Below are 14,801 nucleotides of genomic sequence, written 5' to 3' on the forward strand. Positions count from 1 at the left end.
GAGTCCTCTCCTGCTGATGTTCAGATGTATATCAGTATGTAGTGTCTCTACTTTAAAGAGTCCTCTCCTGCTGATGTTCAGATGTATATCAGTATGTAGTGTCTCTACTTTAAAGAGTCCTCTCCTGCTGATGTTCAGGTGTATATCAGTATGTAGTGTCTCTACTTTAAAGAGTCCTCTCCTGCTGATGTTCAGGTGTATATCAGTATGTAGTGTCTCTACTTTAAAGAGTCCTCTCCTGCTGATGTTCAGGTGTATATCAGTATGTAGTGTCTCTACTTTAAAGAGTCCTCTCCTGCTGATGTTCAGGTGTATATCAGTATGTAGTGTCTCTACTTTAAAGAGTCCTCTCCTGCTGATGTTCAGGTGTATATCAGTATGTAGTGTCTCTACTTTAAAGAGTCCTCTCCTGCTGATGTTCAGGTGTATATCAGTATGTAGTGTCTCTACTTTAAAGAGTCTTCTCCTGCTGGTGTTCAGGTGTATATCAGTATGTAGTGTCTCTACTTTAAAGAGTCTTCTCCTGCTGGTGTTCAGGTGTATATCAGTATGTAGTGTCTCTACTTTAAAGAGTCCTCTCCTGCTGATGTGCAGGTGTATATCAGTATGTAGTGTCTCTACTTTAAAGAGTCCTCTCCTGCTGATGTTCAGGTGTATATCAGTATGTAGTGTCTCTACTTTAAAGAGTCCTCTCCTGCTGATGTTCAGGTGTATATCAGTATGTAGTGTCTCTACTTTAAAGAGTCTTCTCCTGCTGGTGTTCAGGTGTATATCAGTATGTAGTGTCTCTACTTTAAAGAGTCCTCTCCTGCTGATGTGCAGGTGTATATCAGTATGTAGTGTCTCTACTTTAAAGAGTCCTCTCCTGCTGATGTTCAGGTGTATATCATTATGTAGTGTCTCTACTTTAAAGAGTCCTCTCCTGCTGATGTTCAGGTGTATATCAGTATGTAGTGTCTCTACTTTAAAGAGTCCTCTCCTGCTGATGTTCAGGTGTATATCAGTATGTAGTGTCTCTACTTTAAAGAGTCCTCTCCTGCTGATGTTCAGGTGTATATCAGTATGTAGTGTCTCTACTTTAAAGAGTCCTCTCCTGCTGATGTTCAGGTGTATATCAGTATGTAGTGTCTCTACTTTAAAGAGTCCTCTCCTGCTGATGTTCAGGTGTATATCAGTATGTAGTGTCTCTACTTTAAAGAGTCCTCTCCTGCTGATGTTCAGGTGTATATCAGTATGTAGTGCCTCTACTTTAAAGAGTCCTCTCCTGCTGTATTCAGGTGTATATCAGTATGTAGTGTCTCTACTTTAAAGAGTCCTCTCTTGCTGATGTTCAGGTGTATATCAGTATGTAGTGTCTCTCCTGGGACATGTCTCCATGCTTTAATGTTCAAAAAGGTCTTATCATACTGCCTGTGCTGCTGCACCTCTTTTCACCCTCTGTCTGAAACCAGAGCCCAGTCTGCTCTGATTGGTTAGCTGGCCGGCTCTGTTGTGATTGGTCAAGCGCTTAGAGATGTCCCGACCCTTAGCCTATCACGTACAATGTGTTGGAGCGCTAACCAATAAAAGGGATATTTCTTGTATAAGCATGCAAAGGAATTCTAAACTAATGTTTGATTTTTACCGGTAAGGAGGTTTTCTTTCGGTTTGTCGATTTGCCCGATTTTCATGAAATTTGGTGGAAAGGTGAAGCGTGGGCCCAAAAATAACTCATTGCATTTTAAAGCACTGCCTTATCACGGGGCGGACATATGCATAATTTTTCCCTTTGGAAGGCCCTTGCTGAAATCTCGGCTGTCTGACTGTCTTTCTAGATAATAATTATTCTTGATCAACTCTCATCATTATGTCAGGCTATCAATAACCACCCTCTGATTCAGTTACTTGGTGGATATTCTAAGAAACAAAGAGGCTCTCTCAGCTGAGAGTGTGACCACTTTGCGGTTGAGGTTTGCAATCAATTGTACAAAGTGCTTTGGTGCAAATTGTTCCACAAATGGACACACTCCATAACTGCAGGTTTTAGCTGTTATACTGCTGATGTGGAGCATGTTTTTCCATTTTCCATCTCCCTTGTGACCGCACTACACTTAATCACGCCCCCAGTCTATCGTAACACTATACTCACATGTCCGTACATTGACAGTGTTATTGGTTGCTGTCGGATCTGGTAATGGAGGTCTAATGTTAGTGGAGATGAACTCATTATCGTTTTTATTAAGTGTACAGAATACATTTGAAAGTGGAGCCGAAGCTAAGAGTTAATGAATCATTCCGGAAAATGTGTCTCTTCAGAAGCAAATGTTGTCTTTATTTTTCTATCTATTTTCCAATTATCCAAATAGAGGCTTGATGAGACTTTGTCCAAATAATCACACACTTTATAATGGACCTAAACTGAAAATAAAGACCCACAACGAGGCGTCTTTTTATTATTACGGCTCAACTGAAGACTTTGGCTTTTAAATTACATTTAGGGAAGTGTTGTTTTTATTTTTTGTTGGAGAAGCACTGTGTGTATGAAAAGTGCTTTGATTTGAAATGCTGCATGTACACTGAAGGACTACAGTGCTCTAAAAAACCTCATATCATTAGTTGGTTTGTACAATCATTTAAAATCTAAATCCTAGATGGACAGCGTGACATTACACATCAGTTTTTGTACCACTGTTTGGAAGCCTGAAGTTTGCCATTCGGTTCGTTGACATTTTGGTTTATGGCCATCGAAATCTTTTTTTTTGGAACCAGAAGTGTCACAAGTAGTGGCGGATGGTCAAGTACATACAAATGAACAACATACTTGTAACTAAAGTATAACAATTCACATTTACCAACTGAAAACACACTGTAAAAGTTGTGAGACGAAAACACAGACAAACTCCTGACTATTCCACACTGTCTGGGAGAGACCTATCCACCACACGGTAGCACAGCCAAAAGCATACCCTGCTTAATCGTCTATTTTACTATAAATGGGACCATAGAGTACAAAACCAACATTATTCTGTTTTGAAGAACACTTGAAGCTAGTGATTGAGGCAACAAAAACATTTGAATGTTTACTGAAGTTATAAACCAAGTGAGAAGCAGGATAATGTTTTCATAGACTTCTATACAACTTCTTAATAGAGAGGCGAAGTCCCTCCCTTTACGGTGGAGCTCCATGGGACCTCATTTCGTAAAAAGTATGTATTGAAGTCAATGGCGAGAGAAAGATTATCTTTCGATCCCGTTTGAATTGTGCCACGAATTACACATGTTTGTCAATTTAAAAGATAATTTTGCAAGTCAAAAAAGTAAAAATGTGTCGTAAAACTGTGAAGTATCACATTTTTTTTGGTGAAACGCTCAATGAACTACATCTCCCGTCTCGCACCACACACCAAGCTGGCCGTCACGTTGGCACATTTCACTTTTTTCTTTCAGAATGAGGCGAAAAGTATTAAAAGAGGTGAAAATCACTCCAAGTCTGGGCATGTTGAGAGCTGTACACACACACACAAGGAGAATTAGTCGGTTCGTAAGAGCCAGCATGCGGGACCGGGATTCTGGGATTTGTAGTCTTTCTAGTTGCGTATTTTTCATAGTCTTATATTTCAACAATTTTACGACAAACTGTGACGTTTTTGACATGGAAATGATTTTTAAGATTGACAAACATCAGGTAATTCGTGGCACAATTCAAACGGGATCGAAAGATAAGTTTTCTCTCCCCATTGACTTCAATACATACTTTTTCCTAAATAAGGTCCCATGGTTCGGAAGTAGATGGGCGGGACTTTGCCTCTATATATGTAACCAGTGGAGTCGCCCCCTGCTGGATAATAGAAATAAAGCAGCTTTAAGACACTTAAGATAAGATAAGATAAGAAAGTACTTTATTGATCCCAATTTTGGAATATTTTGTGTTGCAGCAGCATAAAAGACATGGCATTGTACAATAACAATTAAAAAGAGAATAGAAATAAACAAGAAAGTAGAAAATATACATTAGCTTTACTTTTAAGACCCAGATGTTGCCACATGCTTTAATTCGCACCATACAATGCATTTCTGCAATGTTGTTTATTTGGGATTCATAATATTATTAAAGGGGACCTATCATGCAAAATGCACTTTTGTACGTCTTTTCTACATGAATATGTGTCCCCGGTGTTCCAGGGAACTCACCAAGTGTCAGAAAACACAACCCTCTCTATTTTCCTCCATACCCAAATCTCTTAAAAAGGGGCTGCAACGGATCTGATACAGACTGATCCAGATTTGAACACTTCTATGACGTCACAGAAGTGGCGCTACGGCTATTGGGCCAACTCCACCAATCAGGAGGAGACAGCCACGGACATTGCGGTTGGAAAGCGCTGGAGACGCTGTAGTACATATGCCAGGCCTGTAGATGGTGCTGTTCTCACAGAATCAGCCCATGATGCAAAGACAGTGTTAAATTGAGCGAAATGAGGAATGGCTAAAATGCATGATCTGTTTGGTATTTTGAAAAATAAAAAGTATAAATATGCCTTATATAGGTATGGTCCTACACTATATTATTCAAATATAGCATGATAGGTCCACTTTAAATATTATATTATTCCAAGATGGTTTTTACTATCATTGTGGATACTTATTTACTTGGTGTGAGCTGAGGATGTTGATAGCATTAGATGTATTTACCTTATAGTTAGCAAGCTACAGATCACATGTCAGATTTTATGAAGTGAACCAAATGTGTGCACAACCTTTTGGCATGCACTTCATTCACAGCCACAGTGGATGAAGTATTGTAAATATTGAATGAGACTCATGTTGAGTGAGTAGCCTGCGCCATTGTTTACATTCTTTGCTTACCGCTGGCGTGTCCCTGAGGAGAAATCCAGCCGCTGACTTTTATCCTCTCTGATGTAGCTCAGGCTTCCTGCTGAGTGGCCGTCGAGAAGATCGATCTGAAACCACAAAGGCTTTGTTTACACACCGTGTAATGCTGTCTGAATAATTAATACTCAGGGGGAATTGTAATAAGCATGGTGATCTCCAGGGCCATCATAAGTCACATTTTAAACATATCCACTGCTATTGTTTATGTCCTGATAACTGCAACACTAATGCATTTCCCATCAGCCTCAGCTGCACTTTGTGTAAAGCGCCAATTAGCAAATGTTAGCATGCTAATATGCTAAACTAAGGTGATGAACATGACAACATAATACCTGGTCAACACCAGCGTTAATGCATTCTCATTGTGAACATGTTGGCTTCCGAATATGTGCCTTTGCGGACCCTTTACATGCACTAAAACCCGTATAACAACTGAACTGGAAAAACAGAAAGCACGATAGGGTCCCTTTCACATAAAGAATTTGTCTTGTGATATCTGTAAATGAAAACAGCATTATGGTGTTTTACTTCACCGTTGTACAGTGCTGATTCACAGTCAGAGTGGTTTTATTAGTGTTATGCTTATACTGCTATTTGAGAGTTAACTTGTTATATATCTAAAGATGCCATCCAGCCCCTTAAGAACCATGGTCAGTACATCTATGGGTGAAGTGTAACAGAGTTGAAAATGTTAAAGTTAATACAAATAAAGTTGCATGCTGGTAGACAACTGAATACTCGCGATAAGCTTTTATTCGTCTGAATAAATTATTGGTCTGTGATTATTACTTTAAAACCCCTTTTTTTATTAGGGATGTGAAGAAGTGCTTAAAGAGGACATGAAAGCTGCATTTAATCTATTCATGTATTTCAACTTTTTTTGTTTAAGACATTTCTTATATCATTTATGTATCACCTACTTCCTAGTATACTGTCTAGTGCAAATAATACATTCACAAATACTTAGTTATGTTTTTAAGTGTAGGCTAAATCAAAGTGACAAACACGAGGGGAAGATAACTTGTACTTACAACCGTTTTTAAATAATCAATATGCAAGTATATCCAGAGGTGGAAAACTAAATGTACTCAAATACTGAAGTAACTATTTAAATATCTACAAAAGGTCCACCAGAAATGTATTTGTCTACAGCAGTAAAATGCTTCTTGATGCAACAATATTATCTAAAATGTTCACAAATGATATACACACGGCCATATTTCTGCAGAATTACTACTTTTATTTAAACTTTAAGTACATTTGACTTATAATACTTTTGTACTTTTAAGTAAGATTTTGAATGCAAGGCTTTTACATGTACTGCAGTTTTTTTGACATAAATGTATTGGTACTTTTACTTTTACTCATGTAAAACATCTGAATACTTCTTCCACCCCCTGAGTATATTATGCTGTCAGCCTATGGCAGGGCCCGTTGTCAATACTAATTGGCCCTCAGCAGATATATGGAAAATGGCCCAGACATATAGGTTTGATTGTCTTATATTGTACTTCCTAAATATCAGTATACATGTGTTATTAAGCCCAATTTTCAAATACATTCAGTCAAGATTTTGCAAAACAAGCTTGAAATATACCTTTCATATTTCCCCTTAAGCAATCTGAGGCTTCTGATTGAAGGGATTAGCTGCTAACACGTTTTGTAACAAAATAAATGCAACGGAGAGCTGTGTAGGCTGTTTTTTCTTTTACATATACAATTACCAAGCAAAATGTACCAATACATTTGATTAATTTTGCTAATTTATAACTTCATTTACGAGGCAATATACCTCAGCTCTAATAAGTAGCCCAGCTCTTTTTATATTTCTCTGTATGTGGCCCTCAGTGTTTGGACACCCCTGTTTTTACGATCATCATAGTTATTGATATTTTTTCTACAGTGTGTTTTGGAGTGTGTGCCGGATTCCTCCCCCTCCTCCTCCCGGCTGGAGGGGCGGGGTCCACATGGCTCATCAACACCAGCACAGCCGCAGTTGTGACAGCTCTCTCTCGGTTTCAGCTGGGAACACTCCTGTGTCCGGTTTTTACTTAAATATTTCACATTTCTTTCCAACCCGGTGCTGTTAAATCGGTGTTTTCTGTGTGTTTCCGCCGCGGACCTTGTCGGTTTTTTCGGGAACAACAGATGATGTGAACACCAAGCTGCGGGAGGGCTGGATAGCTGAGTATCGTATATGTTTGTAAGTGTTATTTGACTCTATACTACACTGATTTACAGTCAATTTACGACGGTGCATCCCAAGCTCCCTAAACATATTACTCTTTATGTAATGTGCATATCGGGACTTGTAGTGTTTGGCTTTAAGACCACATGCTAGTATTTCCTCTGATGTCAATATGTTATTCCCACAGTCACTTTCAGCGAGTTAGTTGTAAAGAAGGCTATTTATTTAGGTGGTGGTGGTGATATAACTTTCTTGTGATTTCCCAGTTGTAGTTTTTTATTCCAGGAGTATTTCCTAGTGACAACAGGGTGTTAAATTTGAGTGATGGGGATGTTGGGACATTTCCAGGTGCTCTATCTCACTAGCATCACTTTGTTTCAGGCTACTGTACACTATCTCACAGTTTTATTATATATCTTTGTTGAACAAGGAGGTTGCACAACAAAAATCTCAAACAGAGAGGAGATGCCTAAAAAAAACTGAAAAGCTCATTTCCTTTTACTTACACATCCCTGCATAACAATCAACACACGTTAAAACATCTCATAATCATACTCAAATAAAACAGATCAAAAACCGATGACTTTGACAATGCATTATCTGCAGAGAAAAGACATGTTAATGCTGACATTTTAATGCTCACTCTTGCACCGGGATAAATATTTCATCATAACTTGCATATTCAAAATACAGTAGCTCCCTGACTTTACATTATGCATCCGCTCCGTGATTGGCTGCAGCTCTCCATCTCTCTGTGTGGCAACAGCCTTCCCCTCGCCCAGCAACTCCCTATTCCTCATGCCGTAGTGATCCTCCTCCTCTTCCTCCTCCTCCTCTTCCTCCTCCTCATCTTCCTCATCCTCTCAGGGTGCTTTTTTCTGCAGCATGCAGCGTGGTAACGATGGCAACGGCGGCCTGACCCTGCTGCAGTTACTACAAGCTTGACCTGAATTCGTCATCCTAGGCATACACACACACACACACACACACACACACACACACACACACACACACACACACACACACACACACACACACACACACACACTCGCTTCTGCTCCTCTTTTGTCGGCGGTCAAGCTGCAGCCTGTGAGTGTCAGCGAAGGCGTTCATGGATCACTGGTGTGTGTGTGTGTGTGTGTGTGTGTGTGTGTGTGTGTGTGTGTGTGTGTGTGTGTGTGTGTGTGTGTGTGTGTGTGTGTGTGTGTGTGTGTGTGTGTGTGTGTGTGTGTGTGTGTGTGTGTGTGTGTGTGTGTGTGTGTGTGTGTGTGTGTGTGTGTGTGTGTGTGTGTGTGTGTGTGTGTGTGTGTGTGTGTGTGTGTGTGTGTGTGTGTGTGTGTGTGTGTGTGTGTGTGTGTGTGTGTGTGTGTGTGTGTGTGTGTGTGTGTGTGGGGTTATCTCTTGTGAAGCAGTCACAGCTCTGTTCAGTTGTGTGTTTAGCGAACCCAGTGAGAATGATTCGGTGAAAGATAAGCAGATTAAACAGCTGGGAGTTTTAGCTGCCTAGTTTTCATGAAAAGCAAAGTTTACCTAATAAACAGCTTTTATTTTAGCTTCTGATGTTTAGAAATGACTGTTTTCTTTGTTTTATGTTCTAGAAAATGTGATATATTTGGTGTTTTTATGGACATTTTGAGAAAAAAAGGCATTGCGGATGTTACGTTGAGCTTTGGGAAGGATTTAAAGGCTGACTGAACCATGTATTGATTTGATTGAGATACTAATTGGCAGGTTAGTTGATATTGAATATAATCCTTAGTTGGACTTTTTGATGTTGAGCATTAAAAGGATGGTTCAGATGTTTCTAACTGAGGTTGTTTGAGGTACTCCTCCACAGTCAGTGTATCACTTATAATAGATGGAGGTCGGCACGCCCCCAGTTTAGAGAAACCGACAGAAGAAAAGTCAAAGAGGGGAAGAAAGCGATGTGCTGCTGTGGGGCTAAAACAAAGGGCCTCCTAAAACAATCAATATTAGCTCTAGTTTACGCTATATCAAGAATATCCTCTCTGCTTTACCTTGCCTTTAGACAGTCCATCCGCATCTTGAACTCCAACCGTATGCTCTTACAAAGCAACCAGACTCCATTGTGAATTTTTTTTTTTACCTCACCGAAAACAGGGCTTGCTTTTCTGCTGCCGCCTCGATTAGTTACTAAGTATCTGTTATTGAGTGACTTTAATGAATGCAAACTACAGGATATTTAGTTTTGTGCAAGATAAAATGTCTGTTTTGGTAGAGACAGTCTGGCCACTTTGAGCATAGATAACAGCTGTAGGATAGGGCTGTCTCAAGGCATGTTAAAGCAGTGACAACCCAGCAGCCCCAGGGTAGTAACATCTGCCTGTCTTTATATTTATGTAATATATTTAAAGAGGACATATTCTGCGCGTCTTAAGGTTCATATTTGTATTAAGTGTCTCCACTGGGACATGTCTCCTTGCTTTAATGTTCAAAAAGCTCTTTATTTTTCTCATACTGCCTGTGCTGCAGCACCTCTTTTCACCCTCTGTCTGAAACCAGAGCCCAGTCTGCTCTGATTGGTTAGCTCGCCGGCTCTGTTGTGATTGGTCAATCTCATAAAACCTCACCTCAAAACATCTAAATTATCTCTAAAATGGCTTGTGTCTGTGCTGTGTAAATGGGATTTCTTTCCCTGCAGCTTATCCTTGTTCATCGAAATTAAGAACTGGAGAATATTCTGTCTCAAATTATTATTATTATCTTAAATGAAGTCCTTGCTTCTGATGTCACTTTGTAAATATGCTTCCCTTTTGCTTAGGTTGCTTCTCACTTGTCCACCTTCAACATTTCCAAATCCCTACTGACTCCATCCGAACCTGTAAAACATGTCAGTGTGAATCCCAACACACTTCTTTTTGTCCTCTGATTAGACTATGACAGGAAGCTGGTAATAAGTGTAATACATTTCTTAAGGGATGTAAATGAGCAGATGTTGTGGATTCAGAGTGTTCACAGAGGCTCCCCGAGGTGTCGGCTTGTTCTCGGAGCCAGACTGTGTAGGAGGGACTATTTCTGTCCTCTTCCTCTCTCTTCCTCTGTCTGTCACTGTGTTCCTCCTCCACAGCTCAGCCTGCAGACTTAACAGAGCTTTGAGAAGTCACAGTACAGCTGAGAGGAAGCGCCATTGATTTCCACACGATGAGTCATGTGATCGATCAGTTGATCAGCGTTAAAGGGGGCTTCTTATGCTTTTTAGGTTCTCCCTCTCCTGTAGTGTGTTATATAGGTTTTTAGTGCATCTAAATGGTCTTCAAAGGCTACAATCCCTCTAGAGGGAGTTTCTCTACGCGTCCATCGGACTAACCTGTTCACGTAACATAATGACATCACTATGCACCACTCTGGCTTCTATTGGCTTGCGCTCCAATACATCGTACGTCATAGGCTAAGGGGCGGGACATCTTTAAGCTGTTGACCAATCGGAGCAGACTGGGCTCTGGTTTCAGACAGAGGGTGAAAAGAAATGCTGCAGCAGTATGAGAAAAATAAAGAGCTTTTTGAACATTAAAGGTCCCATGTATGTCATGGCCACTTCTACGGATCATATTCCATCGTTGAGGTCTACTAGAATAGATTTACATTGTTCAATGTTCCAAACTCACATTGGTTTCTCAGACAGCATCTCTGTATAGTATGTGTATTCACTCTGTCCTAAACGGCTTGATGGAGCTCCTGCCCCCCCCCCCACTCCCTATGAGCCCACTGTGCTCTGATTGGTCAGCTCGCCCACTCTGTTCTGATGAGTCCACCACCGTTACAGCGGAACATCAGTGATTATGTGTTACCATGGCGTTTGTTAGCAACCAGAAAATGACACCAGTAATGACAAACGGATGAGAATGCTGCGTGGGGTCTGGGTGCCGTGTTGGCTGGACGTTGCGGGGCTCGCTGCTCGCTGCTTTGAGGCTCGAGGAGCGGACAGTGTGAGCTGGATTACTGGTGTCGTTTCCTGGTTGCTGCGTGGGGTCTGCGAGACACGGCGAAACTCAGCCTGAGCACACACACATACTCATAGCCGTGGCTGAGAGAAATGTCCAACGAGGCGTTCTGGGGCAGCATAGACAGGTCTTCTCTGTGTTAGAGTTCTACTCGCTACAGGGTGTACTTTGAGGGGTTGTGACCCTGCAGACCTTTTACATGCAGAAAAAGCTACATAACACACAAGGGGACGGGTAATAACCAGAAAAGCATGACATGGAACCTTTAACCTGTTCAACCCGGAGGCCCCCGCCCGCATTGCATTAAAACGATAAGCGCTGCTGAAGGTTAATCCAATGTGTCTGAAATGATTACTGATAATCCATCTTCATATTTATGTCAATAACGGAGTTTTTATATTTGCTATGACAGCTTCCGGTTTTGGGCATTCTGGCTACGCATCACTCATTCACCAATGGGTAATGTTTAAATGGATTTTAGGAACTTCCCCTCGATTCTATTGGCTCTAACGGTTCGAGCGTCAATCATCAACATCGACCGAGGGGGGCCAGAGATATGGAAAATCCACCCAAATGACCCCAGAAGTGGGTTTTTCTTTCTAAATCCCTTTTAAAAAGGTCAAATTTCACTTGTTTTGCATCAATCTTGATTCAGGGTACTTATTATATGTTATAGTTTGGATTCCTAAAGCTTTTAGTCTAGCAACCCATCATTCAAGGGTGGTTTTCACTATAAGTAATGGTTTATTTGTGGACGGACACTATAATTTACATTTTTTTACTATGTTCAATCTGAATTTACTTTAAAATAAAAATAATTCTATATTGATTCTGACTTCTCTACATCCAACTCACAGGTTTATCATTACTTTGAGCAAAAAGATTATTAATGTACCCTTTTTAGAAGTGAAGTTATAGTCATTTGTTCTGGGAATGTCATTTTCGAGCCTGAGACCTGGAAAACAGGCTCAGGGCTTAACAGGTTAAAGCATGGAGACATGTCACAGTAGAGGCACAACACACTAATATGAACCTGGAAATGAGTGTAACCCTTTTAAAGCTAAGGCACCTGCAGGTTTTTCTTGCTGTTCTGAATTTGTATCTTCATGGTTTATTGCACTTATATAAAAGCGCCAGCTAAATAAAATATAATGTAATGCAAGACGGAGCTTTCTGACCTAAATAGGCTTTCCAAATTACTGGAATAAATTCATCTTGGTACCAAAATATAACTGAAAATGCAGGTCAGCAAAATAAAACAGGAATGAAAAAAATCAAGGCAACAGGAAGCTCTGAAAACAAATCTGCAGCATGTAAGATTTGTACAATCCTGTCACTCTGTAATCTCAAACTGTGTGGGATGGGGACGCAGTGTGTGTAAAGTCAGAGGGGAGTTTCTGCTCTGACCTTAGGAGAGGCAGTTGTGCTGAAGCTGGTGTTTTTTTTGTATTCTCTCTGTGTGTGTGTGTGTGTGTGTGTGTGTGTGTGTGTGTGTGTGTGTGTGTGTGTGTGTGTGTGTGTGTGTGTGTGTGTGTGTGTGTGTGTGTGTGTGTGTGTGTGTGTGTGTGTGTGTGTGTGTGTGTGTGTGTGTGTGTGTGTGTGTGTGTGTGTGTGTGTGTGTGTGTGTGTGTGTGTGTGTGTGTGACAAACAATGATTCTCTGTCTTCTCCCCCCCCCCTTGCTGCACCTTAGAAATTAGGCTGGAACCAATAAGGCATTTACAGCCGGTGACGCACATTCCTTTCACATGATGTTGTCAGCAGGACTCAGCCAATTGTGTTGGAGGAAGAAATTGTTTAACATCTGTGTACCGGATGTATTTAGTTTCCTGCAGTCAGAGTTGGGAAGTAGTGGAGTACAAATACTTTGTTACTGTACTTAAGTACATTCTTCTGGTATCAGTACTTTACTCCACTACTTATTTTTCTGACGACTTTTTACTTTTACTTCTTACATTTTGAACACAAATACCTGTACTTTCTACTTCTTACATGTTGAACACAAATACCTGTACTTTCTACTTCTTACATGTTGAACTCAAATACCTGTACTTTCTACTTCTTACATGTTGAACACAAATACCTGTACTTTCTACTTCTCTCATTTTCCAAACAGGCTGGTTCCTTTAGTTTGAATTTGTGTTTGGTGGCGTGATCATTATTATTTAGAGTCATTGCGTGCCTATTGATTTGAACACGATCCGTGTATCCATCATTTCCTGGTCTTCTCTAAAGAAGAGGGACCAATGAAAACGTTGTCATGTTGCCGTTGTTCAGCATGGAAACATTCAATAGCTAACAATGACATTATTGTTCTATTAATATAACATGTTGATGTAGAAGAGACATGGAGAAGAGGGGACACATGTTGATGTAGAAGAGACATGAAGAAGAGGGGACACATGTAGATGTAGAAGAGACATGAAGAAGAGGGGACACATGTTGATGTAGAAGAGACATGAAGAAGAGGGGACACATGTTGATGTAGAAGAGACATGAAGAAGAGGGGACACATGTTGATGTAGAAGAGACATGAAGAAGAGAGGACACATGTTGATGTAGAAGACACATGAAGAAGTGGATTTCGCACAATAGGTGACCTTTAAGTGTGTTGTGTTGTGTTGCTGTAGATGTGATGGACCAGCAGAGGGCGCTCCACTCAGGCTGCCTGGTCTCGGGGGTCCGCACGCCCCCCGTCCGACGCAACAGCAAACTGGCCAGCCTGGGACGCATCTTCAAACCCTGGAAGTGGAGGAAAAAGAAAAACGAGAAGCTGAAGCCCCCTGCAGGTCAGTGTGTGACGCAGAACCAGAAGACGTAGTTTTGTTAGAGAGAATTAGCAATACAACCTTTTTGAAATACTCTGTGAGAGCGTTCTGGCTCACTCAAGTTAGGACAAGTTAAACATGAGGGAAGAAGAAGATTATGGTGCAAAAACAAGCAGGCTTTAATTCAAACAAAAGCCCGATGGTGGCAGCTCACAACGGTTCACAACAACGTCTTTTTGTTAGTCTTTGAATTAGCTAATAATGGGAATCTGTGAAGCAACTAAAGCCATTCAATTAATGTTACTCGTGTACTATACCATTTATACCATTTTCATTTTATAACACGTTATGCTTCTACTCTGCAACAGTTTTGGGAATAGCAAAAATAATATAGCAGTTGTGATAATCACGTAAAATGTGTTGGCTAAATAAAATATAATGTAATGCTATAAAGACAGAGCTTTCTGACCTACCTTACGCCCCAAAATAGACTTTCCAAATTACTGGAATAATTTAATGTTGGTACCAAAATATAAATGAAACTACAGGTCAGCAAAATAAAACACTGAACAATTAAGGAAGCTCTGAAATGTTTTTGAAATCTCTAAAGTAACTTGATCCGTTCAATTACTGTTACTCTACTGTAGTCTACCTTACAATTTATATTATTTTAATGTTGTTACACTTTATACATCTACTCTGCAACAGTTTAGAGAAATATAGTAACCCTCTTTTTACCCGACAACTGCTTTCTTTGATTTAAAAAAAAAAAATTACCATACAAAACATACAAACTGATAAGATATGGTGCTTTGCTATATGATACTTGCTATAGCAAAAATAATATAGCAGTAGTGATAGCACTTGTCCAAACATATGTAACACTCACAGGGTCCATTCTGCTTACTTTTACCTTTAGCCAGCAAAGATGTTCTTCCCAAATGTAGTGTATAAGAAGGATAATTAGTATAAAAGTACCTCAAAATTGGGTTATATTTTCTTTTTTTTACCA

General features: G+C 40.2%; 1 protein-coding gene across 2 annotated transcripts in view; it reads left to right on the forward strand.

The window, feature by feature from the left end:
- Positions 1-14,801, forward strand: part of phactr3b (phosphatase and actin regulator 3b) — a 64,700-nt gene that overhangs the window by 10,696 nt on the left and 39,203 nt on the right. Inside the window, exons 1-2 of one of the 2 annotated variants that reach the window (XM_079683098.1) lie at positions 6,852-7,075; positions 13,652-13,810. In XM_079683098.1, the coding sequence (XP_079539224.1) occupies positions 13,657-13,810 (154 nt within the window). In that variant the 5' untranslated portion in view covers positions 6,852-7,075; positions 13,652-13,656. Of the gene's footprint in view, positions 1-6,851; positions 7,076-13,651; positions 13,811-14,801 lie in introns of those variants that run through there. The other variant, XM_079683097.1, reaches the window with a different exon arrangement.

The sequence above is a fragment of the Notothenia rossii genome (assembly GCF_949606895.1).
Source record: "Notothenia rossii genome assembly, chromosome: 5".
NCBI lineage: Eukaryota > Metazoa > Chordata > Actinopteri > Perciformes > Nototheniidae > Notothenia > Notothenia rossii.